Raw genomic sequence first — 2,026 nt, forward strand, 5'->3', positions numbered from 1 at the left:
GTATCACTAGGGTAGTTGTGAAACATTACTTTACCACAACTGACTGAATTATGCCCGGTTTATGTTTATTCCCAGGTTCGATTCCTGCGTCTGTCGGTTTTCATTTCAGATTAAACGTTCGAGCTGTACCGTTCAAAGGCTGCCCGAAACGACGTTGGAGATAGAAGTTAAACCAGGATGGAAAGCTGGTAGAAAAAGTGTCTGAAATTTTTTTTCTGTAGAAAAAAGAAAAGAATATTTACGCGAATTATAGAAATTTTGTATTTTTTTGAGTGAAAATTACGAGAAATTCAACATGATAGTTGTGTAGATATTTTGGTGAAATTTTTGGTATTTTTTGTGTGTCGATTCTCTTGTGGAAATTTCTGATTGGAGCACGAAAACTATGTTTGAGAATTTCCCTTCGTTTTTTGACAATTTTTTTGTGTCTCAAAATTAATTTTTTATCTTGAAAAATTTTTTCCTGGCGAAATCAGGAAAATTCAGATCGGAAAAAATTTCTCTGAATTTTTTTCGTTTATTTGTGATTTTTGTGGCAGGCACGAAGATAACGTTCAGTGGGGAAGGAGATGAGCTTGGGTGTAGTGGGAGATGCCAGGATGTGGCTTTCATCATACGGGAGAAAGAGCATCCACTGTTTGAACGATGCGGGTAGTAGTAGTAAAGTGGGTATAATCGTTGGGAATTCGGAATTAATCACCCCGGACGTTTTAAGAATTGGTTTGAACTACCTTGGGGTTTTTTTTCCTGCAGGAAAAAATAATTCCTGTAAAAGTGTTGAGGAAAGAATAATATATTTTTGATTTTTTTATTCGCAGTTGGAGGAAAATGTCTGTTTTACTGCTGGAGAATTTCCTTTTTAATGATAGGAATTCACCCACAATTTCGAGATGATTCACAAAAATAAATGTGTCGAAATTTCCTCCCGCGATTTTCATATTGTTACTAACACTTGTAGTTGATCATGTGCATATTTCCGCCTTGCACTGAGAGTTGGAATACACATATTTAGAAAGCCATAAAAATTTTTCTCGTTTTCCTTGGAATTTTCATATCGCATATTTTAGTTCTGATTTAACGTACAAGAAGAAAGTGACGCTGAAGGAAGCTCTCACTGGTTTCGAGATCGACGTTCCTACATTAGCAGGTTCTACTAGAAGGTAACGATTATAGATGGGTAAATTATTCCGTATTGGGGACTTTTTAGCGCGTCTCAGGTTGAAGGTGGAGCATATGATCAAGCCTGGAAGTCGCGAGATTGTGTCAAATGCGGGGATGCCGATTTCGAAGGAGCCCGGAAAATTCGGAAATTTAATCGTTTGTTTTGAGGTCGAATTTCCGGAAAATCTCAATAGGGCGCAAATGGAGGCTCTGAAGTATATCTTGTGACGATTATGATGATGATGATGGTTATGTACATGCGTGCAAAAAAGGTTGAAGTTTTCGTATACCAACTTTTACGTAAATTACACCGCATTGTAACTCAATTGAACTGTACGAAATTATTCATATTCGCCACGAAATTATCAAAACACTGAAGATCAGATCGCCGTCGTTGTTGTTGTTGTTGTTGTTGTTGTTGTTGTTGTTGTTGTTGTTGTTGTTGTTGTTGTTGTTGTAAAATGACTTCTCTATGTAGAGTAAGAAAAGTAGCTTGTCGTCATTCGTTGCTATAAATTACGATTGTCCGCCGTTTCGAAAGATACCTAGAGAGGATAAACATGCTTGAGTTTAGTGTGGGGTGAAATCGATCGCGTGATCGATTATGTAATTTTTCCTCGTGGATGGCGGAAAACGAAGCTGCGAAGACGGGGTGGTATCTTTCGGATGAACTCGCTGAAGAGGTTTTGGATGCCGCGAGAGGTCAATACCGATGCAACGCCGCACAGCGAAGATTTTCGAATAATAGAGTAAGGGGAAAGTGAAGTTGTTGGGGGTGATAATGGTATTGGCAGCAGATTCGTAGAATTGGATATGGGGGATGTAGCGGTGGGAGGGGAAGTGGAGTTGGAGGTAAGGTTGTTGT

General features: G+C 38.7%; 1 protein-coding gene across 1 annotated transcript; it reads left to right on the forward strand.

Moving 5' to 3' along the window:
• Window positions 1-75: 75 nt before the first annotated feature.
• On the forward strand, window positions 76-1,389 carry Pmar_PMAR026648 (molecular chaperone, putative; the record flags this gene model as incomplete). The annotated part of the gene is made up of 4 exons (XM_002788844.1): window positions 76-188; window positions 540-651; window positions 1,068-1,160; window positions 1,218-1,389. Coding segments are annotated over 4 exons (490 nt in total), but the record flags the coding sequence as incomplete, so codon positions are not given.
• Between the last annotated feature and the right edge of the window lie 637 nt (window positions 1,390-2,026).

The sequence above is a fragment of the Perkinsus marinus genome (assembly GCF_000006405.1).
Source record: "Perkinsus marinus ATCC 50983 genomic scaffold scf_1104296927450, whole genome shotgun sequence".
Classification (NCBI taxonomy): Eukaryota; Perkinsozoa; order Perkinsida; family Perkinsidae; genus Perkinsus; species Perkinsus marinus.